Source organism: Ananas comosus, linkage group 16 (genome assembly GCF_001540865.1).
Source record: "Ananas comosus cultivar F153 linkage group 16, ASM154086v1, whole genome shotgun sequence".
Classification (NCBI taxonomy): Eukaryota; Viridiplantae; Streptophyta; class Magnoliopsida; order Poales; family Bromeliaceae; genus Ananas; species Ananas comosus.
Genome location: NC_033636.1, coordinates 8818079 through 8836043, shown reverse-complemented (window position 1 = coordinate 8836043; position 17965 = coordinate 8818079). Strand labels below are relative to the sequence as shown.

The following is a 17965-nucleotide window of genomic DNA, read 5'->3' as shown; positions in this document are numbered from 1 at the left end:
TTGGTAATTAAATAATTGGTTAATGGGGAATATAGTCCACCATTTAAGGTTTTTTTTAGCTTTTTGGATATAATAAACTATCTTTTTGGTAACATTCTTAGAGTTACAAGGGCCTTGCAATGTATTAACATCAACACATGTGATAGTTTATGTAACTAATTTTCTTTTGATTGAGATCTCTTTAGTTTCTGATTTTTTTTATTTAAGTTATTTTTATTCATTAAGCTAGAGACTTTATTAACTTTAGTATTGATTATGTTCAAATTAATTGTTGTGGATATAGTAAAGAAATTAAGTATGTATTTTGCTAACTATTTGGAAAAGTGGTGTAGTTGAGGGTGTCTTTCATTCATTAATTGTAAGCTAATTTAATTACTTTCCTCCTAAGAATATATATATATATATATATATATATATATAATAACATTATTATCACTAGAATATATAATTATATATTATTACCACTAACTTTATCTGATTAAGACCTAAGATGTAACTTTAATGAAAAATGCAGGTCCACTACCAACTAACTCCACTTGCTGGTTTTATTAATACTCGATTACTTCTTTTTTTTTTTCAACTTTGTTTTTGGGGACTTGCCTCAGGAAGAAGGGTCAATTGGTTACATAATGAGCAAAGCTCAAATCTACAAAAATAATATAATATTAAGCATACATATACTTTTAGTAGATTTATGGTGAAGCTTAGTGCTTGGATAGGATCCATTGCACACATTTACTGGTTTAATTACTTCATTTATTTATTCTGAAAATTAATAACTTATGTGTTTTTATCTATCATTTGACATTGGATGAGCACTCACTCAACTTGATCTCTTCTCAAACGTATATAATAATATGCTATGAATATTGTGGAATTGATTCTCATTATACCCGAAAAGATTAATTAATTACTTCATTTTTTTCTAACTTGAAAAAATCAATTAAATTTTGATTGATTCTATTATTTGGTGTATTTAATTTGCACATTGAAGAATCATTCGGAGTGTTGAGTGGGCATGTATAAATTTTCATATATATATAATTAAGTTATTAGCTTGGATAAATAGATTAAGATTTATACGAGTCAAAGTTGAGACATTGTCCAAGAAAATAATTAAAGATGTTGCAATGGATAAGGGTGACAGATATATGAGATCACACTCGATTCTGTTGAAATTCCTCAAAATCTAGATGAGTTTATTTAATTATCAAATAACATATTCTTAAATCATTGTATATCTACATTGGATGAGCTAGCACTTCTTTAATATACTATTTCTTATAGTAATTAATTTAAGTTTCTGGGAAAAATATATATATTTATTTTACGTAGAAGCAGAATACGAGGTCTGAGTTCGAATAAATCTTTCAAATGCTAGTCGCATCAAAATGCACATACTTCACGTTGTAGTTGAAGTTTTTTCTCTTTTCGACTCTTCAAAGTACGTAGTACATACCGAGTGTTGAGTATATCACTCAATTGTTTCCTATCAAACCAATCTTTTACGTAATATGACCATTTCTCCGTTTTAAAAATATAGCACGATCAAATTCCAATTCTTGCCCCATTTATTAATTAATTTCATATGCCTCTTTGTATCTATTTTGATATGACTATATATCAGATGATCAGATATCAATTTTGTAAGTACAATAAATTAGTTTACCTCAACTAATTAACCTAGTTAACCGATCGTCCCTAGAGCAAATGGCAAAGAGCTTGGTGGTTGGTACCTGAGGCTTAAGTTCGAATCCTAGTTGATTCACATTTCTAGCTAAATTTATTTCTAAATGAAATAAACGAAACGGATAGCGTGCTACATATCTCTCAAAAAAAAAATTTAAAAAAATAATAATAAACTAGTTAAAGGTTATGTTCAATCCTCTATTTTTTTCTTTTTTCTTTTTATTTTAAAAAATCTCTTCTCTCTCTAATAATAACAGTTGTAGCAAATTTCCAATTAAGGCATCTCAGAGATTAAAAAACCAAAAGGAGGTGGTCACAATGCATTCACCATCATGCATGCATGCATGCATGCAAATACCAAGACCCCACAAGCTTATTTTTTTTTAAAAAAAAATATTGACTTTTTCAGCTTTTTCACCCCCACAAAAATCTGCAAATATAAGAACAAGGAGAAGGGAACACAGCTCACCACTGTTCCACAGACACCAAGTTCATATATGTGCATTTCAGAGGAGGGCACAGAGATTAGATATGCAAAAGGTACACAAAACCACCACAAAGTAGGAAACATTTTGAAGCACTCAAAAAATGAGAAGCACTCCTAAAACAAGCTGATCTATTTCCCACTTCCCCATGAAGCCCACCATGTGGGCTTCAGCTGAAGTAGAATTTCTAGGAGCAGGGAATCTACAGTGAGGGGGTTTGGAGTGGTAGTGTTAAAATATTTGTAGGATATAAATTTCACCATTAATAGATTGGTGCCCCAACTTCTAACCAAGCTTTATTTTGATCCTTGAAATTGTTCTAAAGTTTTAAGAATATTTTAATTCAGTATTTGCTTTTATTAGTATTGAAAAATTAATATCATTGTCTGTACTAATTAACATATACTTAAACTATGCATTATCTGATGTCATACTAAACAAATTAATGATTATCTTTAAAAACTTGAGCTATTAGAAAATAATAATTTTAATGTTTTATAGCTTACAAATAATATATACATATATATAGTAATATTATGCTTATAAATAAATTTTATAATGCTTTATAAAATTGCCTATGTGGTTGTATTTAATTAACGAAAAGATATCAATCTCAAGTGGTTGCCGCAATTCAAAAGGAAAATAAATAAAATATAATCAGTAAAATTATTTTTTTTATATAGATTATTTTTTTGAGAGATAGGTAGCACGCTACCGTTTCGTTTATTTCATTTAGAAATAAATTTAGCTGGAAATATAAATCAAATTTGGATCTCGAATAACAATCACTAAATTTTTTAACACTTGTTTTAGACACGGTCAGTTTTTTTATATAGGTTGTTATAAAAATTTGTTTAGTATACAAGAACATTATTATTATGCGTACATAGGTTTGCGTGATGGACAGAAGAAAGGGCGAGAACTCCGAGGTTTGCTTTCAATGACGTAATCATCATGTCTAGGGAATTAAAGAGTAGTTTTTTTGTTGTTTTTTTCTTTTTTGGGGGCGAAGGGATTTAAAGTGATGCATGCATGGGACTGATCTACGTACATGTGGCTCTGCATGGGGGCACGTGAGTATGGCTGAGGCAGCACGTGCCACACACATGGTGGGGCCGGGGCTCTACCATCTATATATATATATATAGAGAGAGAGAGAGAGTGTGTGTGTGTTGAATATTATATGTTAACATTTTTTTTTTATATCTTTATCCTTTTTTAAAAAAATAATTATTTTATATTATTTCAAATAATATCAGAATAAAAAATTATGAATTCTCAATTTGTCTTAATTTTATATCATTTAGTTTAAAAGGGATCGAGTCTATAATATAAACACGGTTATTTAGTTAAGAGAGAGAGAGAGAGAGATGTTACTAAAACTATATATGTTCATATTGCTAATATATATTCTCTGTTGCCCAATCCTTAGGCTTGGAGTTGCTAAATTTTCCTTTCCATTGAAGTTAATACTTAATAGTCCTTTTTTTTTGTATTAACATTATGTATAATTTTTTGACAAAAGTCACTTTCAATTCCATTAATAAATATGAATAAAAATTATAGAACTGGGACAGTGACATTGGACCGGGTCTGAGTTTTAGCTGGCTCGGCCCAGTTCGGACCCAGAACATTCTAATCATTCTTCAGACCCAGTTCGGGCCTTTAGCGCCCTCCTCCTTTTTGGGCTGGGCTTGAAACACTAGATGGGCCCTGAATCCAGCCCTCTAAGATCCAAACCAAAAAAAAAACATTTACGGGCCCATCGGTATAAGGCTTACTTAAAAAGGAATAAAAATTGGGCGGGGACGGTTACATGCCATTTTATCACGTGGACAATACGAATCTCAAAGTAGCGTGAACGGCCGATGAGGCACCCTCACATCGGAGATTATTCTTGTCAAACTTTCTTATTCCAATATAGAGAAGATGGACTGACTTTAAGTTTTGAAATTCAAGAGCGTAGTTGTTTGAATAAACATTAACAACTTTTCTTTAGCGAAGCAACTCAGGCCCCGTTTGGTTTGGGGGATAAGCGGGGATAACGAAAGTTATCCCCGCTATTCCGCCAAACGGGATGAAATTTGGCCGGAATATCTTATCCCGGTCAAACCTTGCTATTCCCGGTTATTCCGGAATAGCAAGGAATTTGCTATTCCACTATTTTGGTGGAATAGCGCTATCCCAATGCTTAATTTCAAACTTAACTAAAAGATGAAAAACTTTAATTAAGTTTGAAATTAAACGATATCTAATAAAATTTGTGACTTTCACTTGCAGTGATTTTTAATAGAGCATTTGATGACTCAAAAGTTTTGATAATCTTTTTTAATCTGTGGTGAAAAGATGAAAAACAATTCCGAGCTCCAAAGTAGAAACTAAAAATTTTAGCTTCTTCTAAGAAAGAAGCTGTTGACAGAATTATACTATAGTGAATGTCTTCTCTTTTATTCCAACCACATACATATCCTATGGTATAGCCCAAATTAGTAGTTCTACAAATTATAAATTGATTTTTTTTATATATAAATACAAGACCCAAGGTTTTACAGCACTTAGATGCACGAGATTTTTATGTTCTTTGGGATTTAATCTCGAGATCTTTTTGGTATTCAGCAAAGTTCTAATCAAACTTTACTTTTGGTAGCTTAAGCTTCCGAAAAAAACCCCACTGGTATTGATAAAGGGGAAAAAAAGAGTAAAATATGTTATTTATTCTCACTGTAACAGCGTCTACAAAGATACAAGCAATTTAAAACATTAGAAGAGAGAGGGAAAAAAAGAAAGAAAAAGAAAAACAGTAACTATAAGCAGAGCCTCAGAAGGGATCTTCAGAAGAAGAGCCCACTAGATGTTGTTGGTAGAATGTAGATTCAACTATATATAAACCAGAAAAAAAAAGATATAAATCAGAACAGTACGTAATCTTAGGTGAGTAGTTCGAAAGATTGATCCGACAGGAAATGGTTCAGAAATCGTCTTGACGTACACCATCGGTCCGTATGCCCGATGAAGATTCCGCAAAGTACGTCACGCGCATCCGCAGAAAAGATAAATCGAGCTCTGGTATATACCGCGTGATTTAAAAGATCGATTTAATAGGAAACATGCTCGTGAGAAACAAATACCACACAAGTTAGGCACTTAGTTTTTATCTCCTCATCCTATAACACCTGAACCAGAGGAACACGAAGCAGAGGATCCTATAGCCCAACACAAACCCCAACATCACCCCAATGTTACTCCACCTCTTGGACTCCTCCAACCCCTGTTGCGTGAGAAACATGACCCCATCAAGCACACACCCCCCCACCTCCATGTCCAAGCACTCCCTCCCCCCGCTCCCTCCTCCATACTCATTCACCACGAAGGCCTCGAACGGGTACTTGAACAAGCTCAAGTAGTGCATGAAAATCCAGTACCTGGGTATGCTCCCCTTCGCAATGAAGTAGCCGGAGAAGAGGAAGAAGGAGCCCATGAGCCCCGCGATCACCGAGTTCCCCATGATGAAGTTCGGCACCAGCGCGCTGAAGCACGCGACGAACGCGTTCGCCGTGAGCATCACGAGCCAGACCACCAGCGAGAAGTATAGAAACCGGTCCATCTCTCTCCGCAGACCGACAAGCCAGTACACGGGGAGCGCGTAGAGCGTTGCCGCCGCGAGGAGGAACGGAACGAAAACGATGGCGTTGGCTATGACGTAGGAAGAGACCCTGTATGCTCCTCGGGCGGTCTCTCTTTGTAGTATTCTCCTCTCATGTAGGAATATAGGGAGACCCTCCGTCGTCGAGGTGAGTAAAAACGTGAGGCTAAATGCAAAGAACCCGACTCGGGCTTGCAAATTGCTCACGTTCATGAACACAGTCCCGAGCCCGACCCCGGCCACGATGGATTGGATCATTTTGGACGCGAAGAGCTCCTTCGTTCTCAGTACGTTCTTAAAGAACCTCTCGGTGAGTATATACACCTCCCCGCATAGAGAGTTCGCGTAGAATATGCGGTCGTTGTTAACGGTGGCTGCGGTGTTAGCAGCTACGACCTCTTCGTGGGGCGTTGTGGGTGGTTGCACTATGAGAGAGTCCATTACGTCCATGGCGTATTCCAACACGTTTACGTGGAGGGGGATGCAGTGGCCCGCGTCCGTGAGCCGTGCCTCGAGCTGGTGCACTGGACCCTGGTGCACCGCGGAGCCGTTGGAGATCAGTATGACTCGGTCTATGAGCTCGAGGATTCTGAAGCCGGGTTGGTGGATTGTGAGTATGATTGTTTTGGTGTGGAGTGTGGCCATGGATTTGAGTATGGTGAGGATGTGGAGCGCCGAGGCGGAGTCGAGCCCCGACGTCGGCTCGTCGAGGAGGAGAACCGCCGGGTCGTGGACGAGGTCTACGCCGATCGAAACGCGCCGCCTCTCGCCGCCCGATATGGCGCCAACCATACCGGCACGGCCCACCCGGGAGGAAGCCACGTGATTGAGCCCCAGCTGCTTGATCAAGTCTCGGGCCTGGGCCGCCGAATCCTCGGCGGTGCCACGGAGCCGCAACCGCGCGCTATACAGCAAGGATTCCTCCACGGTGAGCAGCGGGAAGAGGGCGTCATCCTGCGTGACGTGCCCGGACACACGGCGGAACCGTGACACGTCCATCGGCCGGCCGTTGATGAGGACGGCGCCACGGACTCTGCACGGGGGAATTGCCCCAGCGAGAATGGAGAGCAGTGTTGTCTTGCCGGCACCGCTGGGGCCAACGATCGCCACGAGCTCCCCCGGCGGGGCCTCGCACGTGACATTCTTCAGTACGGGCCGAGGGGCGGTGGCGGCGGCACCGAAGAAGCCGAAATTCGAGGGGAGGTCGTAGGACAGCGACTTGGTCTCGATGCGGTATCGCGGTTTGCGGCCAGAGGCCGTCGAGGATGTCGACGACAACTCCATGAAGGAGAAGTGTAAGGAGTAGAGAGTGGAGAGAGAGAGGAAGAGGGGTGGTGGGAATGAGAAGGAGATGAAGTGAGGGGGGGGAAAGGTGTGAGAGGATGAGCTAACACACCAAACTTAAGGACACATATATTTGCTCTTCTCATGCACAAGATAAATGGTTATATGCTTAGGGCATTTGACTTGGCCTACACCTTTGTGGTTTCTTGTAGTCTATTTTGGGACTTGCATGCCCAACCACCTCTACCTTCTCTCTCTCTCTCTCTCTCTCTCTCTCTCTCTCTCTCTCTTCCAATTTATCTCTAACTCTCGAGAGGTAGCTCCAAGATGAACCACCTCTCCCCCTCAACAAATTGTTGCATGCACCTAGTGCACCACGTCAGCTTGTTACACTTATGCACCTATTTAACATCTATATAGCATAGCTTTATATTTTGTCTAAGTGGTACTTTTTTTTTCTTTTTTTGAGAAAGATAGCATGCTATTCGTTTCATTTATTTCATTTAGAGATAAACTTAGCTGAAAATATGAATTAAATAGGATTCGAAGTTGGATCTCGAATATCAACCACCAAATCGTTTGCCACCTGCACTAGGACGGTCGGTGGTTTAAATGGTATTACTGTCTATCTCGGTGCATGAATTGTTTATTACTTAGGATTTTTTTGTACAAAAAATGGTTTAAGATAATGCATTTCCATATTTACTATTGAAATAATTAAATTCAAGTAAATTAATTTTCAAAAGGTTGCAACTTAGTAAATAAAATGGGAATTTGATATATAATACAAAAGTATGGGATGGACGTAAGGTCACTGGTGGGTGCACAGCTGATGTGGTGCATCAAGTGCAAGCAAATTTCTCGACTTCTACTTTATGAGGAAAATCGTGTGGCCTGGAGCACCGTGTCAGCAAAGGCCATGCAAATCAAAAGTAACATATAATATCTAGCAAACCACTCAACAAGTTTTGGTTGAAACATTTTGGCGAGATATGATTCATTTTGTATTTAAATTTTAAAGATTTATTCTAATTTGACAATTTGTTATTCGAATTTTAATTTCATATTGAACGATAGATTTAAAAGAGTCTCAATAAACTTAAATGAACAGCTCCGCATTCAAATTTTTTTTTTTCCTTGAACATGGCTATGTTTAAAAATTTTGCTAAGTGCGGAAAACATTATAAAATAAATTCTATTTTGGAGAATTTATTGGTTAGACTCGGTACACCACATCACCTATGGACCGTCCGAACCTGCCTAATTATGAAGTGAATTTGAGGTTACAAATTGTTGTTTGGATTTTTTTTCTTTTTTTTGAATTCAACCATGTTTTTTTTTTGTTTAGATTTTATCACCATTACGAAAGGAATTTTCGAAGAAAGAACTTTTGTGCTAAATTTGAGAAAGTAAAATAAAGAAAAATAATCGGATTAGCTTAAACTTATCGAAGTTCTATGTTGAACTCGGCAAAAAAAAGGAAACATGAGAAACAATGAATCATTAACCGTCCAAATTAAACAAGGGAATTAGAGATAATCAAATAATTTGAATTGCAATCAATCCAATTAACCAATTAATTAGTGCAGTTGTTTATAGGATGGCAATTAAGCTTTAATTATCTGAGTTTAAAGAGTCTTAAATATAAGAACCGAGGTTCAAAAGAAGCTTAGTGTTTAATACATATAGTTGTTGGAGAAACTTTAACTTATGATGGACTCTGGAGATAGTTGAAGGTAGAAAGAAATGAGATGAGTGAAGTACGGAGTAGCATTTTCTGATGAACTGCAACATTGACCACCCCATGCAAAAGAAAGAGTTGGCAGGGGTGGAAGTGCATCACACCTCTTCATTAATTAGGCACAGATTTTTTACGGACTCAGCGCGCAGAAATTTTCTGAATGTGACGCAAGCTTAAACCGCATTGAGATTGAATAAACACAAGAATAAAAAAAGATGATATACGAAGAATCAATTCTTCGATAAAGACGAAAGTCTGATTAATCAATTCTTTAAACTCTGATTATAATATCTGAACGCTATGCCTATAGACGATACCAGAATTCTACTGGATGAGGATAATAAATTCTAATATATCTCTAAACATAATCAACTAGGAAATAATCAAATAATCAGATTAAAAATAAAAAGAAAATGCAATTTTTTTCTTAAATAATCTAAGAATGCGAAAAAGGAGGCCGAAACAATTAACTATGGGTTCCAAACTCGGGCAAAATGATTTCGCGATTCCACGCATAGCTCTCAAAAAGTGTTTTTCGAATTGCGGTCGCACGCTAAAATCGAATACTCGAGCGAAGAAGTGTTATGGCCGTTGAAAATTTTCTCACACCGATTTTAAAAATTACCTGAACTCAATGAATTTTTCGACTCAACTTGGTTGAGTCATGATTTTCCAGAAACTTTAATGCCAAATTGGCCGCATTAGAATGATTTTGTGCCCGCACCAAAGGCAAAATCAATCTCAACATCTTTAAATATTTACACATTAATAAGGATACCAAAAATCTATATTTGCCTCCTCGCCTTAAGAAATTGTTATCTCTAACAATTATTTAGACCAAAATTATCAAGGATTAATCCATTAAAACCTATCAATAATTTTTTTTCTTATATATATATATATATATATATATAGTTAGACTGGACTACTATTAGTAGCAAAATCCCATTGTTGCTACCAGTTTTTTATCCTTTGGATCAACTCTTTTTATTATTTCTAATCATTGGATTAAATACTATAACCCAGTGGGGACCACTCCACCCTAGGGGGACCATTCAACTCTAACCAACTAATATCATCCTGACCCTACAATTTTTTATTTAAGGGTTAAAAACTTGATAGTAAAAAGAGCGTTTTGCTATTAATAGTATTCCAGCCTATATATATATATATATATATAGAGAGAGAGTTGAGCTAGAATACTATCGGTAGCAAACGGGCTCCGTTGCCATTCATTTGTTTTTGATGATGGAGTCTCCAAATCGACGATCGGCACCGTTGAACATGATTTATACCACTTGAAGTGTTTAGAAATCAAATTTCATATATTTTCGATATCATTTTCTTATCCATTGAGTGGACATACAAATGAACGTCTGAAAATAAATATTCTTTAAAAAATGATAATAGGAGTCTTATAGTCAAGATCAAGGGTACAGATCTTGTTTTAGATAGTTTAAAGAATCTTCTAACAAAAAATTAATTGATTTGGATATCTTTACGCCGTTAAACGAGAAAACGCATCATATCGAACATTAAAATTACAAATTTTGAAACCCTTTGATCATTAGGCAAATAATGTCGAAAAGATTTTAAATTTGATTTCTAAACACTTCAAGTAGTATAGATCATGTTCAATGATGCCGATCGTCGATTTGGAGGCTCTATCATCGAAAACAAATAGATGGCAATAGAGCCGGTTTGCCATCGATAGTATTTTAGCTCAACTATATATATATATTTCAAATAGACCACCACTATTCTAGAAATCTGAAGAGCTAAAAAAATAGATAGTAAATAATATTTTTTAAAATATTATTCTTTAGTATTAATAATATTATTAATTTTATGCAGAATAACTATTATGGAAAATATATATATATTTTTTTTCAGCATCTAAATATCTAATAGAGTACGATTCCTCACGCTATGTCGTCAAAGGGAGGCCGTTTTGGTCTCCTACTAACATTTGTGGTGAACCCCTGCAACAAGATATCAAGGAGGGATGATTGTGACACATAAACTATTTAGATTAAAACACCTAATTAGATCTAATGGCTAAAATAATCTAATGCTTTTAAAAAGGGATAGGAATCTTAATTCTCTATATATGATATTCTTTGGTGTGGTTGTTTGACCTTCCATCCCCCCATTCTCTCTCTCTCTCAAATTTTTATCTCATATTGATGAAGGATATATCATAAAAGTAATTATTCATTACTTTAATTATTGAACAAAAAGTATAGAAGATTCAACTAATTTAATTGAATTTAAGGTGCAAATAATAAAGAAATACTTTTTTATTAATTAATAATGTAAATAACTTAAATCTTATGCTAAATTATTCATGACCATTTTGATCATAGTGTGACCAAGTTGATTAAATTGAAAATGGTTGGCACTCAATTGGCTTAGAATTTATTACTCCCCTTTTGCTAAAGTGGATTGATAAGAATTAATTGGCCTTTGAATATCTTTGTCTTTCATTAATGTTATTACAGTACATTATAACATGGCAAGTTATGGATGAAGTAACTAGTATCTTACATTCTACCTAGTTTAAGTAAATACCAAACTTAATTAAAACCTTTCTTTATATATCATGCTAAAATAAAAAAGCATCCTCCTAAGTTGATACTCCCTTTGAAATCTGAGGAAGTATTTTAGTTAACTCACCGAGATATGCGAATGATGTATCTAATCTCGACCGATATTAGGTATTTAGTATGATTACTCTATAGATACTTACTTACAAGCATTGCATGTGATAAGTTGAACAAACATTCCCTAAAGATCGAGTTACAAATATTTTTGATTACCGAGAGGATTGATTTAATAGGAAGTAGTCTTATCGTTAGTTATTACCGATATCATGTGGATGATGATAAAAAAAGTAGTAAATAGCTAGGTAATTTAAACAGCTAAGATAGAAAATTCATCATTGTTCTACGAATTTAGCTCATGAAATACTATTCGCACCTCGCAGAGTAAAATCATCCTACTCCAACTATTTTCGCTGAAACAAATTAGTATCGAAACTTAACATCGAAACTCAGCGCTACCTCAATGCACGAAATGTGCAACGGTTGTCGAATGAGTAATAACATCTCTTTCTTTCTTCTTTTACAATTCTCCGAGTATAGGTGTTTTGGCGGGACCTACATTCGTTCGTTCCAGCTCAAAATTCACATCGCAAAGCAAAGGGATTAGCCATATGATTTTCTTCTAATTGGAGGGCAATGTGTTCAAGTTGCAACTCAAACCTACTCGATCCTAATTCAATTAATAAACAAAACCCATTTAACTAAGGCATTTTAACTTAATTAGTTCGTTACGTATCATTAATTAGCTCTTTGTTCATTCTATTTGCTCAAAACAAGATTAAACTAGAGAGTTTAGTGCACGTCAAGTTTTTGGTGCTTTATCTTTCCTGTGGATGCATGAACTTTTAGAAAATTGCACGACATGCATAAATAATAACTTTTCATATATAGTGCTTTGTCCAAACTTATTACTCTTCTTTATACAAGGCCCATATACTAATGTGGCCAGTTGAAAAGGTGTGATTAGTTTTAAGAAGGAAGATGATTCATGTTTGCTTAAGGGAAAAGAAATAATCGATCGATATTTGTGTTTTCTTTTTTAATTTTTAATTGAAATTCTCATTCGATCTTACCCTAAAAGTGCATTACGTACCTTGTGTTATTATTTTAAGCAAGCTATAAAGCTTTTCGAAGGACATATCTGGCTCGACTAGATTAGCTTCGACAAGTTAAAATACTTACAAGTAGAAAATCATTAATAGCATTTTAGTGTATATAAACCCTAAGTAACCTTTTGCCACAGTCGTTTTATTGGGAGATCTAATCGTGGCGGATCGAAAAGCACACATTAGCATTTTTTTGAGTGGAAGTAATATTGTTTTGCGGTAAATGTATGCATAGTCCCTGATTCGTAAACTTTTTCTTATATTGCAATTTCATCTGCGACTGTAAAAAAGTCTTCTTCGGTTAATTGATTCCCTTGATTTTGTCAATGAAGAAAGATAAGAAGGTTAGGAATGAAATTGCTTTATACGGTAAGGATCATGGGCTAAATTGTTTAAGCCAAATGTTCGTCAAATTGCAATATGGAGATAGGGCAGAGGCTATTCATGCATTTTGCACTTGTTTTTTTAACTTATACTAACTTAATAAGGTGTATCATTTGGCAAATTAAGTCAAGTTAGCAATACATCGTACTAGTTATTAGTAGGGCTGTAGTAGGGCTGTAAATGAGCTGAACATGAGAGAGCTGAGGCCAATTCGAGATCAGCTCGAAAAAATGTAGAGCTGGCTCGTGTTTATCTCAAAATCAATTCAAGTTGGCTCGAGCCGTTTCGAGCTCGCTTGAATTGAAAGTTTAGTATAATGTAAAAATCAGAAGAGTTCAAGGATGTATAAATCCTGCGCCAGCAATTTCGATTTAAGTGTTTTTACTTGTTTTGGTGCCCTAAAGTTGTTGTTGTTTTTTTTTTTTTTTAAGAAAAAGGTAACACGCTACCCGCTTCATTCATTTAGCAGATAAATTTAGCTACATAGGTTGAGGCAACGTGACCTCGGAGAACATTCAAAGCAATCAAAACAAAAAAAGACAAATAGAAACAAAAAAGAAAAACCGTAGAAAATAATAATAATAATAATAATAAATCTACTCCTCACTCAGATCCAAGTCACGAATAGCTGCAACACTTAGCCCAATTCCTACTCACGTCCCGGGTTCGTCTAATGGTCAAAAAATGGTCAAATGATTGGTGTCTAAAAATTATATTATTTCTTTCTTGCCAGATCATCCACCAACAGATTGCGACTCTAGTTAGATCCCTCAAAGTTGTCCCTTGGCGGCACTCCCCAGTCAGTAGCTCCCAGGCACCCCTGACCTCTATCCCAGGCGCCGGAATGTGCCTATCTTCTAGGATGTTATACATAAAAAATCTACTGATTACGCATCCGACAAGCAGATGATCAACAGTCTCTACATCGTTGCCGTATATCACGCACTGTTGATTCTCGGACCAGCCTCTTTCTTACTTTAGATGGTATTTTCAATTCCCAAACTTTCAGCGAAAGAAGATCCCGTACTCCCCCATCTACAGTTAAAACTAGTTTAGCACTAGTTTAGAGTGTTATCCAAAAAGTGTTATCCAAAATATCAATTTGAAGCCATGCGACTATGCATAGATAGTTTATAGCGGATATGGTTATTTAACTCAGAAATTCTAATGTCGGTTACTCGAAATATCAATGTAAATGAAATTGGATAACACTAGGGTAGTTAAACGGGTCCGAGCAAAATTAGCCCGACCTATTCGACCCGGTCCATGTTCTTCGGGCCCTGTTGGTCTCAGCTTGTTCACCGGAGTCGAATGCGGGCTCCAAAGTTATAGGCCCCCAAAATGTTGAGATCGGTTCGGGCCCTAACCGTTTAGCTTCTTTGATTGACTCGACCCTGTCCGATTTTTTTTTTTTTTTTTTTTTTTTTGAGAGAGAGAGATAGATATCATGCTACCCACTTCGTTTATTTTATTTAAAAATAAAGTTAGACTTGAGCTAGTCTACAGGTTTGCAAGAAAAATAGCTATGTTAAATTCATGCCAGGCCGGGCCAGGCCAATCGACTTTTAGTGTAGCTTGAAATGTGGCTCGACACGAACCTGGCCCAGATCAAGTTTTTCTTCGGCCTTCTAATTCCTACTTCTCTTAAGCAAGCTTGTTCTTTCCTTTCCTTTTCTTTTCTTTTCTTAAGTAAGCTTGTTTTTATTTAATTTTAGATCCCACGATCATTAGGTAATAATATTAAAATTACATTTTTTTTTTCTAGATACTCAAATACTTTATATTAAATCTACTGGAGCAGGTTGTCGATTCAGAAATCTTAACATCAAAAAATAACCTAATAACATAAAAGCCACTACACTTCTAAAAAATATACATGCCTATCTCGTTTATTAAAAACTATGGTATTGCTTTTTGATTATTATGCAAGAAACTTTTGCATATTTTTGAATTATTTTTTTTTATTCGATCTTCACTGAAATGCAGAAAAATGGAGGCCAAAAAAAGTATAATCAAGTGATAAAAATATTGCACAACACTGTACTTTATATATATATATATATATATANATATATATATATATATATATATATATATATATATATATATATATATATATTTATATAAACTTAATGCTTGATTAATTTAGGCCACTTCCTCCCCCGCTAACAAACTACAATCCTTTGCAAAATGCACATGCACATCATTGTCAACCATAGAAGTCCACCACCGGTACCTACCCCATTCATTCATTCACCCCCTCCCCCTCTCTAATCCCCCATTAATCCCCCATCTCCATCTCCATCTCCATCTCCATTTCCACACCCCCAAATCCCAAATCCCTCTTCCCCAAAAGCTTCGATCGCCATGAGCCCCGCGGTGACCAAGGCCCCTCCAACCCTCGTCCCCCCCGCGTCGCCGACCCCGGCCTCCACGCTCCTCCTCCCACTCTCCTCCATCGACCGCACCGCCGCCGTGCGCGTCTCCGTCGACTTCATCCAGGTCTTCTCCAGCGGCGGCGCCGGCGCCCCCGCCGCGATCAGAGAGGGCTTCGCCCGCGCCCTCGTCCCCTACTTCCCCGTCGCCGGGAGGATCGTCGAGAGCGTCCCCGGCGTCCCCGAGGTCGAGTGCTCCGGCGAGGGGATCTGGTTCGTGGAGGCCGAGGCCGATTGCACCCTCGACGACGTGAACCAGCTCGAGCGCCCCCTCATGATCCCTAAAGAGGAGCTCCTCCCTCGCCCTCCCCCCGAGGTGAAGCTCGAGGACGCCATCCTCATGGCGCAGGTCAGATCCGATCCCCCCTCTCATTTTTGTGCTTAATTTCGCACAGATAATTTTGATCGGATTTGATCGTGTAGTGTGTAGATCTTAAGGGGTTTAGGGTTTTCGCGTGCTCAGCGTAGAGATCGGAGCGATTAAATAGCTCTAGGGTAGGGGGCGATGGTGAGATTTTGCTGTGCTTCTCATGTGAAAATATTTGATAATATTTGCTATGTTTAATTTGGTGTGTTCATCCAGATCTTCTTTAGTATGGATTCAGAAACAATTTGGTTAATAATCCAAGCGTAAATTTTATAGATCGTCCCTGTACTATCGCGACAACGATACATCATTCCTATAATCTAGCACTGTATGCAACTTAGTTTTTACAATTAAAAGGATAATCAATATTTTTTTATAGAATAATAATTATTTTACTCCTTTTGATAGAGTGACTAATTTATTGTTATTATAAAAACATAAAACTATAGAGTTTGCATCTGAAGTAGCAGCAAAAGCCAACGACATTAACCCATTATTGTTGCCCATAATGCGATCTGTGGTGTATTCCCTTGTGGTTGTGGATAGAGCAGTAGAGTGTTAACGGGTCGGGTTTGGTTAATCCACATAAATAGCTTGGATCCAAACCCAATAATATCGGAACAGGTTTTTAGGAAGATTATTTTGATCCACTTGATCTTTTGACAATGCGGTATTGGAAGTTGGTGCTAAATTCTAACATCTGCCGTGTAATGGCAAAAATTTCTATCAAGCACTTTAATTTTCTATCAAGTAAAGGAGCTATTTTGGGTTCATGATCCCGATCTTAATCTGAATCCCTTAATATTTTTTCAGATCTGAGTTATTTTCAAATTCTAACCTGATTATTTTGGTTAGATTGGGATTGTTTCAGCCGAAAGTAGGCCTTAGCTTTCAATCAAAGACAAAGATGCATGCCAACCTACTATTCATTCCTCCCAGGAAAATGCGAGCACAGCGAAGCAAAACTCTCCGCTCTGAGAGATGTAGCCAACTCTCGGCTCTGAGAGATGTAGCCAACCTAATTTGACATTTGTGTTATTTGATAAAGTATTATTTATATGGTTAAGAAAAAAGGTTGAAATTTATCCTACAATTTCGTTTCGTTATTTTATAAAATAGTGGTTTGGTTGTTTTTGTTTTGGAACTTGGAATTTCATTGCAAACCTTTATTCCTTGGATCTCATATAGGTCAACTTTCTAACCTCAGGTGACGGTATTCAAGTGCGGCGGAATTGCAGTCGGCATCTGCTTCAGCCATCTGGTGTTCGACGGCCAGGGAGCAGCCCAGTTCCTGAAAGCCGTCGGCGAGATGGCGAGAGGCCTCCCGGAGCCGTCGGTCACGCCCATCTGGTCCCGCGATGCCATTCCGGACCCCCCCAAGATCCCCCGCAGCGGCCCGCCGCCGTCCTTCACTGCCTTCAATTTCGTCACCTCCGTGATTGAGATCTCGTCGGAGAGCATCAACCGCACCAAGAATGACTTCGGGGCTGCCACGGGCAACAAGTGCTCGACCTTCGACGTCGTCACTGCTATGCTCTACAAGTGCCGTGCCAAGGCCATCAACCTACCCCCCAATGCCGAGGTCCGCCTGGGCTTCGCGGCCAGCACTCGCCACCTGCTGCACGGCGTGCTGCCGTCGGTCGAAGGCTACTACGGCAACTGTGTGTACCCCGTGGGAATCACGAGGACAAGCGAGGAGATCGACAGCGCATCGATCGTTGAGATCGTGGCCATGATCAGGGACGCGAAGGAGGCGCTCTCAACACGGTTTGTCGACTGGATGAACGGAGGGGCCAAGGACAGCCACTACAATGTGCCGCTGGACTATGGCACGCTAACCGTGTCGGATTGGAGCCGCGTCGGGTTCAACGAGGTTGACTATGGGTGGGGGGAGCCGAGCTACGTTTTCACGCTGAACGACGACGTGAACATCGTCGCGTCAGCAATATATCTCAAGCCACCGGCGCCGAAGCAGGGGATCAGATTGATGCTGCGTTGCGTGGAGGAAGAGCACTCTGCTGTGTTCTGCGAAGAACTGCTGAAGCTGTCGTAGGGGGAAATTTGCTTTCTTTTTCAGAGGATATGTGCAACTAAAAATCTGAATTTAATGAAATAAGTTGCTTGTTCATTTTGTTGGTGATGTACTATTACAGGTCAAAGTGTGTAACATTAGAGACGCGTAATTTATTTGGATTGATATAAATTCGTGCTTGTTTTTCCAAGAATAA

At 37.8% G+C, this 17965-nt stretch overlaps 2 protein-coding genes across 2 annotated transcripts; one reads left to right on the top strand and one right to left on the bottom strand.

Moving 5' to 3' along the window:
• LOC109721963 (ABC transporter G family member 10-like) lies at window positions 4852-7253 on the bottom strand. The gene has a single exon (XM_020249796.1). The coding sequence runs from the start codon at window positions 7099-7101 to the stop codon at window positions 5326-5328; it is 1776 nt and encodes a 591-aa protein (XP_020105385.1). The 5' UTR covers window positions 7102-7253; the 3' UTR covers window positions 4852-5325.
• On the top strand, window positions 15087-17965 carry LOC109722367 (acyl transferase 4-like). Its single transcript, XM_020250416.1, has 2 exons — window positions 15087-15719; window positions 16945-17965. Exons 1-2 carry the CDS (start codon window positions 15303-15305, stop codon window positions 17788-17790), a joined length of 1263 nt encoding a protein of 420 aa, XP_020106005.1. The 5' UTR covers window positions 15087-15302; the 3' UTR covers window positions 17791-17965.

Excerpts from the sequence above, each read along its gene's own strand:
- LOC109722367 (XM_020250416.1), top strand. The coding sequence starts at position 15,303 with ATGAGCCCCGCGGTGACCAAGGCCCCTCCAACCCTCGTCCCCCCCGCG. Across the intron at positions 15,720-16,944 it reads ACGCCATCCTCATGGCGCAG|GTGACGGTATTCAAGTGCGG; the intron begins GTCAGATCCGAT and ends TTCTAACCTCAG.
- LOC109721963 (XM_020249796.1), bottom strand. The coding sequence starts at position 7,101 with ATGGAGTTGTCGTCGACATCCTCGACGGCCTCTGGCCGCAAACCGCGA.